Raw genomic sequence first — 17,127 nt, 5'->3', positions numbered from 1 at the left:
CTAATAGAGCCATACGAGGGCAAGTTCCTAGCTTACATTAACAAATGTTGGCAAGGGAAAATGCAGTACACTAATTTCAAACGTTGAACATTACTTATGAGTTCTACAATAATTTGTTATTTTCTATATTAACTCAGTAAATCGTTGATTTTCAAATTTGAAAGGTCCCTTTGGGAGCAAGATCAAGGGAACCAACACAATCCATTGTTGCAGAACCCTAGCTTTCAGCAGCAGAACTCCACATTGAATGGACCTACACCTATGTCCTCCAGTGGCTTCGCAACTTCTTCGGCATTGAATTCTGCCATCCTTGGGCTTTCAGGTACTAGGTTCACTGGAGTATCGAGTTCACAAGTGTTCAACACCCAAGCGCCTCAATTTGCAAGCCTTTTAAGGTATCATATTTTTCACTTCAGCATTTTATTTTCCCTATATGTGATGCTAACAATATTATATATGCCTATGTTAGCCATGCATGCCATTTTTTTTATTAACTTGTCTACTATATGTTAACATTTATTACTATTACTAGGCCTGAAAGAGCACCCGGGGTACAACAGCACCAAGTTCTCCCTCTTTCTGTGAACACAATCACTCCACAACATGCTGGTAATGGCCTAGCAGCCCTTGCTATGTCTTCATCTTTTAGGTATCTATGATTTCTTAAGCACTTAATATTCGGAGTAATAAAGGAATAGGCAAAATTCTTTGGTATTTCAAGTTCTTATTATATTGTTGAATCATGCTAGGGCTCAAACTTCAGTGCCAAGTAGTCTAAGCATGCTGAATCAGAATGGCAGATCAACGTTTGGTTCCTATGGTTCTTATTCTAGTACTCTACTGCCAAACCCAAGGGTAACACAATTTCTTAAACACTTCCTTGTATTTTTATCACAGCGATGATAATATAGAATGTCTGTTTTAGTGTTTTAGTTTAGTTGAAATATCTGCGGGTCCACACCATATTGGATTGTAAACCTTAGGAAAATGCTGTAATTGTATGTACCTGTCCATGCTAGTTAACACTTATAAGTATGATGGGTCATATATATAATAGAAGAAAGAGAACAGGAAGATTAATGTTGGGTGTCCAAAAACATTTTTAAATAGGAAGAGAGATAAAAAAAAATGATGAGGGTTAATAGAGTCTTTATATATTATTATTGAAAACCTTATTATCTTCACAAAAAGTTCTAGCAACATAGTGTCTAGTTGTTTTACTAGCCTTTGTCTTTATTTATTTACAAGACACAATAGTTCCCACTTCCCAATTCTCACTTCTTCCAATAGTTACCATTTTTGAAGAAGAAAAAAAACAGCCAAAAGCTGAGAGACAATTAAACTAAACGTGGTAAATTGCACATGAACAACAGGGACAGCGAGAACCACCACGTCGCGGGCGTCCCCGGAAACACTTTGAACCAGGCCAGGTACCTGTTCCTCCTTATAAACGCCGAAAGGTAACCATTTTTCTTGGCCATGCATGAAGATGTTGTTGTTTTGTTTTGTGTGGAAACAAAATGGGATTTTGTGGTTATTCTGCTTGGTTTTTTTTATTTGTTGCAGAAGGGTAATCCTGGGAAAACACCTTTATCCAGAGGAAACAACACTTCTGATGGTATGGTGAGGGAAGATCAGAACCCAACAAACCCCTCCTCTGATGCAACTGCTTCCAGGTTCTTAATTAGATGCATTTTACCATTTTGTACATTTTACTTTTGAGTTTTGAGTAATGACACATGGACACCTTCATAGTATATATATTCACCTAATTGACATTTTCCATTCTCTATATATCATATTACTTATTATATCTACAATTTTCTTTCTTTTATCTCCTACTTTCTCTAGGTGCATAGTAGCATCTTAGAGTCGATTCATCATTTCCCTTCACTTTTATTATTGAGTACAGCAAAATTGAATACTTTCATGGTTTTAAATTAATTTCAGGGAACATGTGAATGCAATGTATGACCCGGCATTTGAGAAGGCTGGCGTTCCCATCGATCCCATTCTCAGGTTGTTCAACGCAACATCAGGTAATTACTATATATTACTCTCTTTTAACATTTCGACTTATTAAGAGTAATGCTAGTAGCTCTAATTAGAAAGATGTTGTTCAAGATATATATCTGATAAGAAAGATGTTGTTCTTCACGCAGAGAAACCTGCTGATGAAGGGCCTGAAAATCCGAATTGAAGTCTTAAGCGCCCGGAATCCCGTGGCGTAGTTGAATTGAATAATTCCCGAATTCTCAACAAAGACATAGTGGGACAAATCGAGTTTCTTTAGTTTGAAGATTGTAATTTGAAACAATGGTTATGAATTTCTAGAAGTCCTCAATATATAATACAATATTTGATGGGTAGATATGGTGTTACCGTCCATTTTGTTTTTCATTTCCGACTAGAAGTTATAGAGGATTGATATGATTACATGCTCGGTCAAGTGAAATCACAAAATAGAATTTTGTTTTGACAAATTAAGTTGAACTTTAATTAATTAGCTTTATTCAAGGAGAACGGCGATGATTGAATTCGCCACTAGCTATTTGGTTTACAAGTTTTGATAAATGTCAAAGATGAGTTTTCTTAAAATTTTAAGATATTAGAATGTTATGGAGATTTTATATTTTTATAAAAAATTATGAACAAACAATTTTGTTGGATAAAATGTTTATGAATGAATACTTAATTACTGTTGTCTTTGAATAACATGTACTACATGGTCTGTTTGTATCTGTAAGGGAGAATACAAAAGCAAATTCTTTTTCTTTTGAAACATGTAGGGCTATTTGTTAAGAAAAAAAACAGTACAAATTTGCATGAAAAGAGATTTTCACTAATAAATGATAGTATTGACCAATCTGAAAGGGGTTGACTTAAATGTTTTGATTTTTCAAAATTTCTATTTGAAAAACTGGGTGCCAAGTGCCACCCATAACTGTATATGTTAAAAAGCATGTTACTTTCTTTTCATAGGTTAAACAAACAAGTCTTATAGTTTATGTCTTCAGAAAATTTCAAACTCCATTTTAGTTGGTCTATGAAACCTTGCGCTCCCAGATACGAGAGTACTACTATTATCGGGTGTCTATTTTTTTTTTTAAAGTATTTGATCTATGTAACTTTAAAGGTTTAAATTGAAGTTTTTTTAAACAATAATAGAATGAAGAAACTAAAAAAAAATTGCATGGTGGTTGAAGAAGAGCTGATATACAATGAGGGAAAAAGGACACGAAAAGGAGAGGAGGTAACAGTGATGCTGGGTTCATGGTTAGGTCATGCTCATGCATGCCATGCCACGTCTAAATTTTAGATGTGTATTCTCCACTAACAATTTTTATTTAACACATCTTGTGAAATAAAAATAAAAATTATATTTAATTAAAGATATTATAAATTTTTTAGAGAAAAATATATTTAAATCTTATTTTTAATTATATTTTTTTTCATATTTACCATGTTTGTTTTAAAGTGATGACACTGACATATTTTACTTCCTGGACCCTTATTTGCTTCTCCACCATTGGGGTGCTGTGAATATTTTGTTCATTGAAATTGTAGGAAGCAAATAAGTAGATAAGTAGATGTAGAAAGTAAAATTTATTAGTGTTAACTTAATGATAATTTCACATTCATGTATCACATCATCACTTATCAAATAAATACTAACAATAGATATAAAAACAAAAAAATAATATTAAAGGTATAAAAAAAAAATAGTTTATGTAATAATTATATGAAAAAATAAATATTTTACAAGTATGAAAAATATACTTAAAACTTATTTTTAATTATATTTTAATTAATACTAGAGAAAATGTTTACCAATACATTTTAATATTTTCTTCATACACCCTTTCTTTCTTATTGAGAGAAACATAAAATTCACAAGATATTTAAGTTTTATTTCGATTTAGGATCTTATCTCCAAGATAAATGAGTCTCACATAAAGTTCAATTAATATGAAAGAGTATGTAGATATAGAAAACTAGAGAATACATAAAACTTTCTTTAACAGAATAACTCTTTTCCTTTCTTCTTATTACAACAATTATTACATCTGTATTTTTTCTTTTCCTTTTATTTCTCTTTTCCATCATCTAATTTACCTCAAAATACGGTTAACGTTAATCATTTTCTTAAAAAATAGTAAATTGTCCATCATCCTTATCTAATATTTTTTTTTCTCTTTTTCCCCTTCTATTTCAAGCATATCATAAAACTTTCTATACCCTCTAAAGGTTGTACTTGTGTGACATTGGTGTAAAATAATTATTAGCTTTACTGTGACTAGTCTCTATTAAAAAAATTAGATAGTTATCTTTAATGTTATTTTTCCTTTCAATTATATTTTTTTTATTCATAAAATTCAAATAAAAAATTTTACTTAAGAAAATCGAGTCTAATACCACTTGAATCAACCATTTGTTTGTGCAATGAGTCTTATTTTAGATTAGAACAACAATCATTAATTTTCTACAAATGCGATCGTCTGAAGAACTTGCTTGTTGTGGGTGTAGAAATATTAATGTACAACCAAGACCAATCTAACGACAAATGAGATTAAAGTAATTTTTTTAAAAAATATTTTACTAATGAGAAAATTATATATTGGGTTTTTTTGTCAACAAATGTAATATTTTTTCTAATAAAATGTGACCTTTTTTGTTTTACCAAAACTAAAAATATATATTTGTTTGTGAACTTAAAATTTGGGCTTTAATTAGTTGCTTTAACTTTGGACCCTATTGTGTATATAACATTGTCGAATTAATTAATTGCCCACTTGTTTTTTTATAATATTTTTTAGTTTACAAAATAACAACATAATTCGAATTTAAGACATCAATGACCAAAATCAGCCAACCACTAGGTTCATGATATTGTTCTCCAAAGTCCTTAACAACAAACTATCACAATTGTTATCTCTTTTGGAAGAGTACTCTCACTTCCAAATCAACTAGTGATATCATAATGTTTACTTTTTTCTCTATTTTCCCCCTTCTATATCAAACATACCATAAAAGTTTCTATACCCCTTAGCGAATCTTGTTTGGATTAGAACAACATTAATAAAATTTTCTATACTTTTTAGGGGTTTTTATGTAAAAGTCAAACATATCTTAATTCATTTATTTAATTAAGTCAACTTAATTAATATTAATCTTCATAATCTCATCTCTGAACACAGTTTCTGAAATCTGAACATAATTGCTTGTTTTGGGCCAAGGAATATTAATATGCAACATTGTCCAATTAATTATCAAATCTTATTTATAATATATTTTAGCATACAAAAAATTAGGGAGTTAACCCATATTTATGCAAGATTTTAATTAATTGAAAACTAAACAATAGTAACTCCTAGAAAATTTATTAATTAGTTCAATACTTCTAATATTATAAATAATTTGCTAATTAAGTAATAATAAACAAGTGAGTTAACCCATATCATTATGACACTTTCTACATTTTATGTTATAAAACAAGGGGCTTGAAGGAGAAGGGACAAATCTACAACTAAGAGTGTGGGAGCGGTTGTCCCCGATTTTTTTTTATTCTGACCTCACTAAGATTTCGGTTTGTTTTAATATATATAATATATAAATGTTATATTATATTGTCCCCACTCTCTAACAAAAAAATAAATTGCCCCACTATTTATAAATTTTAAAATTATTAAAGAAGATAAACTATCATACCCCAATATTATCCTACTAACTTTCAGGAACATGTTAACTTTTCACACCACAATCCTTCAACATTAACTTTTTATGGTAGATAAAAAAATATTAACCTTTTTATGATTACAAATGTATTTATATAATTATTGTCCTCAATACATTAAATTCCTGAATCCATAAGTGTGAATGAGTGTTCTTGTCAAAATTGAGTTCGTATAATTTTATCCTCAGATCTCTTTTTTATCAGAGAAAAATAGATTATATTAAGAAAGAAAATAAAGGATACAAGGACTACCCACCCCTTAATTACAAGCCACTGTAACTTCATATATATATATATATATATATATATATGATGTAATCATATCCTCTAACTCAGCTTCCCTTCCATAAAAAAAATATTTAAATACCACAAAATATCAACAAATGTTTCAGATCCTCTAAACAAGCCCACCCAAAAAGCACTAGACATACCCGAGATCTAATAATCATAAAGGTCAACTTTCCCACTTTTGTAGCTCTGGACTTCTATTTTGTTAGACAGATCAAGTCTATTTTTTCACATCTAAAGCATTTTGCTTTCCTCAAGGATGGTAGGGGTATATAATAGTTCTCCCTTCTTTTTATTTTAATTGACAAGAAATATTTTGTTTGTTGCCATTGATTTTGAAGGATTGAGTCAAATTTATGCCCATATATAGCTTTCTATTTTGTTACTGTTGAAATATTTTAATCATAATACCCCCTCTTTTCTTTTTTTCGTTTTAAGGGATATGGGATGCACAAACAGGATAGTATTATTTCACCATTTTTTTATAATTTATTTGATATATATATTATATCACTTCAGCCATTCATGTATTCCCTCGCTACTATTTGAGTCATTCACAGGGTTAAAATCGGCACAACAAATTTCTAAGCAAGAAATACTTGAGGTAATTATACTCAACTGCTTTTATATGATTTTTATTGAGGAATAATGCAAGCAAATTAAGCATCTTGTTGCATGGCATGACGATTAAACATATAAACAAGAATCTTATATTTTTTTATGCGTATCTTTCTTTTGTTTTTTTGATATCAGATTTAGTTTACTAGTCGGTCCTCCTTTTCATAGTAAAATTCTACTAAATTGTGTTAGAAAATGCTAACTCAACTAACGTGATTTTTCTCAACCGATATTTTTTTTTTCTTGAATTGTTTGATTGCTGCAAAAATCATGTTTATTTATTAGCATATTTGGATCAATATATGAAATGAATAAAGTCACTTCATATTAATAAATACAGTATCATTTTATTTTTAAAGACACGCGAGTCAGAAGAAGTCAAATGCGGACCAAATAAGCATTATGCCATGATTTGATTAAGAAAAAATGTTAACTAATGTTATTAAAACATTTTTTAAAAACCTTAAAGTAAGAATATTTTTTAGGAAAACGAAAAATTATGATATTGATAATATTTTTACGTTTTACTATAATCTTCATAATATATAATTTTTTGTTGACTTAAATATATTTTTAGTCTTTTAATTTTGAGTTATTTTTTTTATTCCTCTAAATTTAAAATTATTTTATTTAATCCTTGAAATTCAAAATATTTTTTTAGTCTTCTTGTACATAATAAGACAAAAATAAAATAAAAGATTAATGATTTGCAGTAACTTTTAACTATCAAAATTTAATTTTTTATTTTTTATTTTGAAATATGCTTTAAAAGGTTAAAAATTATAGTAAAATATTTAAAACTCATTAAATACTTTAAAAATTATTTTAATTTTTTTATTGACTTGATATTCTGTTAGTTTAAAACCGTCAAAAAATCATATTCTAAAATAAAAATAAAAAATTAAATTTTAGCAATAAAAAATTTCTAAAATTATAAATTTTTTATTTTTTTTACTCATACTTTATAAAAAAAAGATTAAAAAAAATATTTATAAATTTCAAAGACTAAAAAAATAACTTTAAATTTAAAGAAAAAAAATATAAGTCACATTTAAGGAATTAAATTGAATTAAAATATATTTAAGTCTTTTTCTTTTAATTCGCTAATCAATACTTTAAATACATTGATTATAAAAACCTTTGATTAATTTATGAAATGAGTAAAATCATTTCTTACTTATTAAAAGTGTAAACGTCATTTCTAGAAAGTTGTTCATATGAAAGAGATATTAATAGACGTTACTCATTTTCTTTTATATATATATTTATTGCTTTGAAAAAAAAAACAAAATACTTTCAAAGATGAAACGCCTGCTTTAAAACTTTGTGTGCCCTTTAATAATGGTGGGTCTTAATTGCATGAGAACAACAATCATCAATTTTTATCCTTTTTAGGTGGGTTCACGTAAAAGTCAACACATCTTAATTATCAAGTACTTCTTCCCTTTCAGAATAATTGTAATTTTTGCCTTTTTGAAAAAAGTTTCAAATTGATTGATATTTTTTTTCAACAAAATATTAAAATATTTATTAATATTGTCTTGAAAAATTTAATAATATATTTATTAAAATTTAGAGAAAGAATAGTAATATTTTAATATAATTATTTCCTGATAAATATTTATTTACTTGAAATATTTATTTTATTGATGGTGTAAAAAAACCTTAAACATAGTGATAGAAAAAGTATTTAAGTTGACTTAATTAATCGTAATCTTCATGATCTCAATTAAACATGATTTTCAAAATTTGGACAACTTGCTCGTTGTGGGACCAGGAATATTAATATGCAACATTATTGGTCGAAGAATATTTGTTGAGTAAATTGATAAGATAAAAAATGTGACTGTAAATTAGTAAGATAAAGAATGTGTAGGACAGATAGATGTAATAATTAAATAAACAAAATATAAATGTACTTAGCAGACTTAATTGTTATTTTTTTATAAAATTTATTTGGTATACAAGAATGACAATTCAAATTTAAGACATGATGCAAGTTAATTACGAAAACGTCCCCCCCTCTAAGTCCATTATATTGTTGTCCAAAATTTTTAACAACAAACCATCCCAGTTTGTTGTCTCCTTTGGAGAGACCCTTGTCTTCCAATTCACCAAATGCTATTATAACAAGAGAAATTTTGTTGTGTTTTTTTTACTTATTAATTTATTATTTGACTAAAACTCTTTCTCTCTTTGGTCATTAACAAATGGATGGTGTACAGAACATGGATGGGAAGTCTAAGCCAGAAAGCCTTGGTGTGTACATTAACGACGACTTCCTAGATAACCTACCAACACTTTTTCCTTTCGGTAGTCTCCATGATGGTTTTGAAGAGGCGAATTTAATGGAATCTTTTAACTTTCAAGCTGATCTTCCTACCCAAAATATTCAGGAAACAATTTCCAATCTGAGTGTTGTTCCTGCACCTCTCGTAAGCACTATATATGCATTTTATAAATATTACTATATATGCATTTTTTTAGAATGGTCATTTTGGATACCTCTCGTTTAGGAAACAAAGTAAAAAAAAAAAGTGGAAAAAAGAAAAAGGATAGAAAGGAAAAAAAAATAGAGTGAAATGATTTGTAAATTGTTTAGTAGAAGAAAAAAGTCACCATTTTTTATTCGCGGTAAATTAATTATTCGTGATAAATTTATACCAATCTAAAACGTATTCCAAAAACACAAATTTAATTATTATATCTTGTATATCTTAAGATGTTTCTTCACGTATATGTGCCACTTGAGATGACAAGTAACTGTACATTCTTTAAAACATAATTTAATTAGGAGGGATTGACGTTGGAAGGGGCTGTTTCATCTATAGAAGGACAAGATATGAACCAAACTGGTTACTTGAACCAATTTCATGACATGCAAAATGAGGATATGCTTGCGTAAGTTTTTCCTCTCCTTTTATGAATTATGCGTTTTATATTATAAAATGTTAATGTAGTGTTTTTTTTTTTTTTTACTTGATAATCTTGAGTGTATATGTATTATATGTATTCCAATGTTGTAGGCTTCAAGGCATTCATCATTATGACGAGCAAAACCCAAGCAATCCATTGGTATCGAATATAACCAAAAACAATAATTTCAATGGTGTCAATAACCAGGCATCCCCTTATCCAGCATCGTTCCACCGAAACCCAGTGAGTATAATTGTTGAAAAAACATGTTACGTTCCACAACTAAGGTTAATTGCACTGCATATATAGGTTTTTCTTTTTGTGAATCTTACAGATGATTTTTGTTGTCAATATCTTGACTTGTATATGCAGGTACTGACATGGCCAAGGATTGAAACAGGGTTTTCAAGTGGACAACTTGTAACACCTAAAAGACCTAAGTTATTCCCTCCTCGCAACAATCATATTCATATCAGTAACTCTCATGCTGCGTGCAATTCAAGGTGGAGTTTAATTTTTTCAATTACTAGTACTTAATATTTACCCAACTATTCCTCTCCTTTGAAATTATTACTCTCTCCATTTTTATATATAATATCCAATTAGCTAAGAAATCAAGATTAAGAAAAATGTTTAATATAGTTAATTAATAATAATGAATTTATCTTAAATTTATAATTTTTTTAAAAATTATTTTATCATTAGTACTTCTCTCTTCTAATAATTTATCATTATATTCTTTTTCTTCTTTAAATAAAAGGTATTTTAGTCTCAAAATGATTAATATAAAAATATTATAGATTAAATCTTATAAAAAAATAATCAACATTTTAAATTTAAGTTTTATAAATAAAAAGGAAGAGAATATATGAAAAGACAACAAAATTGTTAGTCACACAATGGACTCCATTTCTCTTAGACTCACAATTTTGAATTTTAGCAATGACTAATAAATTGTTGGCTTTTACAGCGAGACATCATTAATTATTTAAACTTTCTTTTTAAGCACACATTAATTATTTAAACATAGAATTAAATGTTTTTGGATGTTTCATGTGCTCATAATAACAATCCATTTGAATTTGATTTGTTTTTTAACCATAGGCCCGAAACTTACCTATTATTTGCTCATGATTTCTATGGTGCACGCACACAACCACAAGTCGTATCATTCCATTCATCGGCTTCTTATTGCAATTACTTGATTAATTAGTTAACAACAAAATGTATGAACTATTTATTTTTTATTCAGGTGGTCCCGACCATTCAATACCATGCAGAATCAACAAGTAGGCCATGCGACTACAAGCAATTCCTTTCTACCCAGATCTTTAGTGCCTGCTACGTATAAAACCTCAAAATTTCCACTTTGCTTACTTGTTTTAATTTTTTTTTTTTCATTTAAAGCTTTATATATATATATATATATAAACTATTAAATAGCCTTAAGTTTAGAAAAATATAATTACATTTGACTAATTATTATATTTTTATTTTACTTTATCGATATTATCTCTTGTTTTATTTTATCGAGATGTCAAGACTATAGAAAAGTGAAAAAATTAATAATAATTAATGTCTTTTTCAGTTGAGGTGGGTCAAAATACTCTTTCCACTAATTATCTATATATATGAATTAATTTTATTAATCAAATAGTGAATTGAAAGTTTTAATTAAATAAATCAGGTTTATAGTTTACTTTATTAAATAAATTCAGTTTAATGTAAAATGAATTTCTTAAAAATATAAGTAAAAGTTGACTATACAAGTGGTACATTAATTTCTGTATGATAATGAATAATTCATTAATTTTACAATAAATAGGTCCCAAGGAGTGCCAAATCAGATTAGCAAATACAATCGAAGGATGAACACTCCTAATCTACAACGGCAGAGTAACACAAGTTGGCAGAGACATAGGGTGGCTGAGATTGCACCAGTTTTGAGGTATCAGATATTTTATTTTTTTCTCTGTCGTCTAAAACAACAAAGATTATGTTCATCTCAATGATATGATTTTACTGTAATAATGTCATTCATGCACCAAAATTTTCAACCTATTTTTACATTATCTTTTTAGACAATATAATAAAATAAAAAACATAATTTATTGTTATTTATATTTTTTTCACAATATTAGTGAAAGAAGCCCCTACTCAAGGCAACAAAAGAAAACTTCCTAGATCTTTATCGACTAGGTAATTTACTTCAAGTTATCTATGATTTCTCTTGCACTTTACATCATGTAAAATGAACATATTAGTGAATATTTGAAGTGTTCCGATTGATTTTCTTTTAAGGCATCGACCAAGTAGAAAAAGTAAAAAGCAATGACTTTTTATATTCGAGAAATTGTTTTTATATAATAATATTGTTAACAAATTTTACAAGCACGAGAGATATAAAACAAAGGAAATACTGAATTTCCATCCTAATTTGTTATAAATTGGAGTGAAAGAGAGAGAGAGAGAGAAATAGGAAGAAAAAAAATAAAAATATAGATTGATAATATGATAAACGTGACAGTGACGTGATATAAAAAAAATAAGAAAAAATGCAGTGAAAATAAGAGGGAAAAATTAGGTATATATTTATAACAATGCTTAGAAATGGAGAGTACATAAGCATAATCTATAGTATCATTAAAGAGAATATTTTTTTTTATGTTCACAAATTTTAGATAATTTTATCTTTTATTTATTTTTAAACTTCTACTACTTTCCTAATAACTAACTATACATTATCCTCATGTTATTAGTTTTTTTTAACTTCTAATTTTTTTATTATTTAAAATATGCAAAGAGACATAAGTATCTCTTTCCCCTAGTATAATGAAAAGAAATAAAATAATAATATTATATAAATAATATAATTCATTATATTTTTATTTGAAAAGAACACCCGAAAAAGAAGAAATAGAACTATAAGTATGACATGTGATATGACATTGTAAAGAGATAAATAATAAGTGTTAATGAAGTGTTTGATATACCATTTTTGTATACACTCCTAAAAGTATATATGTTGGAAATTTATAGAACTTTTTTCCCAAGTTAAGGGCCTTCTTTACTTGGTATTGCAATTTACGTTGTTGAATGTGTGGATAGGACGACACAACAACCTTCCGAAGCAATCCGAAGAATACTCAACATGAATCCAACAAGAACAGTTACATACAATGTTCTTCCCGCTCGGCAAAATCAAAATGGGAATGTGCAAATGGGAAGGGTAAAAATATCCGAAACATTTCTTATATTTTTATTTAAGGCAATGATGATGATGATAATTAAGGATGATATATAATCACAGTTATAAGTTATAAAATATGTTAAGCTCTACACTATTATTGTCAACAGGGGACGTGTAATTATGATCTAAGTAACCAACTGTTGTCACTGAGAAAGGTAAAACCCAGAGATCATTAAGATGTTCTGCTTTTGTGTGTCCATGTGCATAGAATTTTTAATTTTTTTCCTGAAAGATTACCATCCTTGGAAGCAACTAAACATAAAAAAATGGATGCTACACAGCAAAGACGTTATGAACCATCACGCTGTGGTCGTCCCCAGAAACGTCCGGTAGAGGAGTCGTCTTCTCAACATCAAAAGGTAAGTGTTTTACTCAAATTCCTAAATTATAACTTACTGTCACAAAAGTCTCCAAAACTAAAACTAAAATATCCTTGAAATTTTACGCTTTGAAGCTTTTTACTCAAGTCCTGAAAGTATAACCTGCTACATGGCTGGCCCAAAATTAAAATAACTAAAATTTAAACTTTAAACGTACTATCATTTGTTATTAGTTTTTTTTAAGTAAAAATCAACACGTTTCTTTATAAAAAAAAGTTTTTATCAATTTTGGTTTATGCTTCACTTTCTGTTGGACCGGTTTTGACATTTTAGAGTCCTAAAATGGTAGTTAACCCACCAAGCGGGAATATGTTTTTTTTTTTTTTTTTTTTTTTTTCTGTTTTCACTTTACTGTGTTAAAGCATTATGAACCCAGGAATGAGATGATGAGATTCTTGTGCTTGGTTTGTGTTTTGAGTCGCTGCGGCAGGTTTCTTCAAAAAGTGGGAAAGCTGCAACAAACCCTACATCCCAACAAGAACAAAGGACTCCTGACAGTGTAGTTAATAGAGATCAAAACGTCATACCTGCCAATCCCCCCGCTGCTCCTAGGTAGATTCCACTCCCGCTGCTCATTCTCACCATCACCTTTTGGATTTAACTCTCACAGCTTGAAAGTGAAGAATCGAAGAAACTAATTTTCTTTATGGTTTTGAATTTTCAGGCATTTTGTAAACACTGTTTATGACATGGAATTTGAGAGGAAGGGTATTCCCATTGACCCTCATCTCCGATTATTCAAACCCCCACCACCACCACCACCACCACCACCACCACCAGGTAATTACAATTCTCTAAACCACACACCTTTTTTTATATTTAAATATCAGTTGTTAATATGCAGAAATTTGATACTATATCATCAGTAATTAGTTGTCTTGTTATTCAGAAATATTCGAATAAGGCACTGTTAGTTTTCATCATTACAGAAAAAGTTCTATTGCAAGCCATTATTAAATATTTTGTGATAAACAAACTTCCGAATTTGTGTGACAAATAATTATTTTCTTCATGCAGAGAACGAAAGTGCCTAGCCTGCGCTCAAATGATGCGTCAAGTGCCTGGAATGCTCAAGAGCAGTTAAACTGGAATATAGAAACAAAGGCAATAGCTTTCGGTAATATTATTTGCACTTACAAAATTTGATAAAACTAGAAGAAAAAGGTTATGCAATCAATTAAATTTTAGTGTGCAAATAATATTATCTCGGCCTTGCATGTTGATGTTGTTTTCGTGTATTCCAATTCTACAAAGTAGTACCGGATAGATTTATAATTGGCTGGTGTTAATGTTTTTTGGGCCATCAGGCAGGATAAACCCTAAAGCCCTTGTCATTACTTTTTCCGAATAGGAATAATATTCTCGATGTATGCCTGCTTTTAATCAGTCGTTTTTTCAATATTTTTTTTTCCTGAGTATCCGAGAGAGAAAAAGATTATTAGCAAAAACTTTGAGTTGTTTAGTTTAAAAAAATAATTTTTTTAAAATAACTTTACTGTCATATTTTGAAGTTTTAGAAAATATGTTTATTTAGTTTCCTATTTTCTATTTTTAGAAATTGAGATCATTGAAAATGCCTTTGGTTATTTTTAATATATAGTTTGAAATTTATAAAATATTTTTACATGAAGTTCCAACACAAATTTTAAATAATAATAGTAACATATTCTTCTTTTAATGAATGAATAATTTATAACAGAAAAAAACATATAATATATAATATTAAATTAATTAAATTTTTTATTTAAAAAATCCCTGCATAATAAGTGTTATTTGTTTATACAGAAAAATAATACAAGGAAATTATGCAATTACCTCCTTCATGCACAATATACTTAGTTTAAAGTGTACTCTTACATTAAGTAACAGATTGCATGTATTGATACCAACAATCTTATTCAGGCACACGCATATATAGTTTCAATTAGAATAATCTTATTTTAAATATTTCACTAACAATCTTTTTATCTCTTTGTCCTCTTTCTTTAAAATAAGTTCTTGAATACCCCTTTTCAAATTAAGTTCATGGATATCCCTTTTATTTTTTCAGTATGAATTCGGGTTTCCTCCCACCAAATTTACTTCTTGTTTTGGAAAAAACTTTCTGCACACACGTTAAGAATTTGGGTTTCCTATAAATTAAGCGAATCTTTTAACGGTTTTTTAATTGTTATTTAAAAATTATCAAAAAAATATTTTTAATTAGGCAAATTATTTTCTTCCCTTCTTTTTTTTACTATTTTTTTGTTTTTTTAAAGGAACAAAATTATGGTATTTCATTCGATCCAAATTAAATCAAGTGTTGAATACATGAAGGAATAACATCAAAGACATGACTACAAGCATAAAATCTTGATGTCCTTGCAAGAAAATGAACAACATGATTGACTTCTCGTTTTACATAACTCATCCTGAAGTTTGAAGATGTGATAAAGTAGCTCTAAATTTAGATAAAATGACATGAAGATCAATTTGTCCAATTGATTTTGTATTGCACATATCAATGATCATTTTGCAATCGGACTCAACTATAATATTTGAAAGGATAAATTTTAATTTTCTTATAATTTTAAATCCATTATTTTGGTCCATCAGTTGATCTTATTGACATGATATTTATGTGAAAAAAGATAAAATAAAATAAAAAATAAAAATATCTTAATGAGAATTGAATTCATGATCATTTACTCATAAACATGACAATAATTCATTAATATACTTTATTTATTTAGTTAACTACATTAATATTATTATTAGTCAATAATTATTAATTTTTTTTCAAATTATCAAAACTTATAAATATTTAATATATAAATATTTTTAATTTTATTTTATATCATTTATATGTTTTTTATTTTGAATAATTTAGATATTTTTTTTTATCAATTTTTAATTAAATTTCATAAATTAATATGTTTATTATTTATATAATTTTTTTTTGTAAATTTTGATCATTTTAAAGAAAATAATAACTCTTAACTAATGATATATAAAAAATAATATTAATATAGTTAATTAAACAAAACACGTGTTTTATTATCATGTTTATGAATAATTTTATGTAAATAATTAGAGTAAAAATAAGTTGCATATTAAAATTAATTTATAAAAAAATCATTTAAATAATTTATCTATTAATGTATGAAATTTAATTAAAAATTAATAAAATAGAACCATATAAAATGATATAAAATTAAATTAAAAATATTTATATATTAAATATTTTTAAAATTTTAGATTTTGATAATTTGAAGAAAAAAAATAACTTGATACATAGAAAAAATATTAATATAATTAATTAAACAAAACAAGTTAGTAATTTACTATTTTGTTTATGAATAAAAGATAAGTTCAATATCTATTAAAATACCTTTATATTTTTCATTTAATCTTTTTTTTTAGAAGCATCATATCATTGATTTACCTAAGCTTCATGTTAATACTAATATGTCGCATTAAAGTTAACATTTGTGTTTTAATGATGATTATTTGAAAAATCAAAATTACTTATTCTAAAAAGATAAAAAAATTAAATGTTTTAATTTAAAAGTAAGAGATGAAAATTATGGATTTAAAATTATAAAAAATTAAAATTACAATTTAACATATATGAAATACTCTGTTCAGCAATCCATTGTAGAGGATGGAGTATAGCCCATCCTTCCGCATCTGCAGGTCGAGGAATTCATTTAAAATAAAGAGACTTAGCCTTTATGAAGTTATCTTGCTCATCTCTAATGCAGAGACCAGTGGCAAAGGATGATGAATCTGGAAATATGGTTGCGTCTAAGTTGCACTTCAAGAAACCGTGTGGAGGGGGCTGCCACTTTATTTGCTGCAGTTGAGTGCTGGAAGTGTTGGCACCGTGGTGGCTTTGTCTGGCCGAGAGCCATTCAGATTAATATTGTTGCAGTATAGAAATGGATGTTGAAGGAGGTAGA

The 17,127-nt window shown here is 27.7% G+C and overlaps 1 protein-coding gene across 1 annotated transcript; it reads left to right on the top strand.

Annotated features, from left to right (window-relative positions):
- Window positions 1-6,109: 6,109 nt before the first annotated feature.
- LOC114415351 lies at window positions 6,110-14,572 on the top strand. The gene is made up of 14 exons (XM_028379987.1): window positions 6,110-6,284; window positions 6,583-6,626; window positions 8,866-9,075; window positions 9,435-9,541; window positions 9,667-9,799; window positions 9,929-10,059; window positions 10,809-10,901; window positions 11,382-11,504; window positions 12,665-12,785; window positions 12,914-12,961; window positions 13,088-13,165; window positions 13,617-13,738; window positions 13,851-13,966; window positions 14,204-14,572. Exons 3-14 carry the CDS (start codon window positions 8,869-8,871, stop codon window positions 14,218-14,220), a joined length of 1,296 nt encoding a protein of 431 aa, XP_028235788.1. The 5' UTR covers window positions 6,110-6,284; window positions 6,583-6,626; window positions 8,866-8,868; the 3' UTR covers window positions 14,221-14,572.
- Window positions 14,573-17,127: the final 2,555 nt, after the last annotated feature.

The sequence above is a fragment of the Glycine soja genome, chromosome 6, assembly GCF_004193775.1.
Source record: "Glycine soja cultivar W05 chromosome 6, ASM419377v2, whole genome shotgun sequence".
Lineage (NCBI taxonomy): Eukaryota > Viridiplantae > Streptophyta > Magnoliopsida > Fabales > Fabaceae > Glycine > Glycine soja.
Note: the sequence above shows the minus strand (reverse complement) of the source record. Positions and strands in the feature narration are given on the sequence as shown.